This window comes from Otolemur garnettii, unplaced genomic scaffold (assembly GCF_000181295.1).
Source record: "Otolemur garnettii isolate 467f Iridium unplaced genomic scaffold, OtoGar3 scaffold00018, whole genome shotgun sequence".
In the NCBI taxonomy this organism is placed as follows: Eukaryota; Metazoa; Chordata; class Mammalia; order Primates; family Galagidae; genus Otolemur; species Otolemur garnettii.
Genome location: NW_003852413.1, coordinates 21,567,122 through 21,568,154, shown reverse-complemented (window position 1 = coordinate 21,568,154; position 1,033 = coordinate 21,567,122). Strand labels below are relative to the sequence as shown.

The 1,033-nt window shown below is 42.7% G+C and overlaps 1 protein-coding gene across 1 annotated transcript in view; it reads left to right on the top strand.

The window, feature by feature from the left end:
- Positions 1 to 1,033, top strand: part of LOC100954491 (tubulin gamma-2 chain) — a 6,494-nt gene that overhangs the window by 4,268 nt on the left and 1,193 nt on the right. Inside the window, exon 7 of the mRNA XM_003786652.2 lies at positions 849 to 935. Coding sequence (XP_003786700.1) covers positions 849 to 935 — 87 coding nt within the window. The remainder of the gene's footprint in view (positions 1 to 848; positions 936 to 1,033) is intronic.

Below are 1,033 nucleotides of genomic sequence, written 5' to 3'. Positions count from 1 at the left end.
TGGCGGGTCCGGGCTGGGGATTCGAACCCGTCACCTTAGGTGTACGTGGCTGGCGCCTTAGCCGGTTGAGCTATAGGTGCCGAGCCTAATTCTCTAATTCTTAATACAAGGGCCATTTTGGCAAAATCTTCCCTGACTACTTTGTCAAGGTCAGATTCTTTTGTGGATATTTCAGGTGGTTAACTATACCTTTCTGTTCTTTTATATATAATATCTGTCTCCCTCCAGTAGACTGTAGGTCTAATGAGGGAAAAGATCATGTGTCTTTTCCTCTCTGTGATCTCTGTAGAGCCAGGCACAGTGTGAAGCACACGAGGGTAATCACATAGTTCCTTACTGCCCTGTGTGGTACAAAAGCATCTCATCATGTCCTAGAAATGGTACTTTCCTTTTATTATTTTTCACTTTTTTATATACTTTAATTTTTATTTTTTATTTCTTTTGTTTTATTTTGAGACAGAGTCTCACTCTGTCAAACTGAGTAGAGTGCTGTGGCATCACAGCTTACAGTAACCTCAAACTCCTGGGTTCAAGAGAGCCTTTTGCCTCAGCCTGCCTAGTACAGGCACTCGACACAACTCCCAGTTGACTTTTTTTTATTTTCTGTAGAGACAGAGTCTCGCTCTTGCTCAGGCTGGTCTTGAACTCCTGAGCTAAAGCAATCCACCTACCTCGACCTCCCAAAGTAGGATTAGGCATGAGCCACAGTGCCTGGCCATTTTTTTGTACTTTTAAATTAACAAACATACTGCCTGGTTTTGGAATTCATCAGGGACTAAATATGGTATCTTATTTCTATGCTCCCTTTCTCCCCAAGAAGGTGCTATAACTTTCTTCTGTCCCCCCAGGTGGTGCTGGACAACACAGCCCTGAACCGGATCGCCACAGACCGCCTACACATCCAGAACCCGTCCTTCTCCCAGATCAATCAGCTGGTGAGAAGAAGAAAAGAAAATAGCCTATGCATCAGGTTATATCCAAATAAATCTATTACGAAGTAAAAAAATTATTAAGCTGAACCATCATAAGTTAG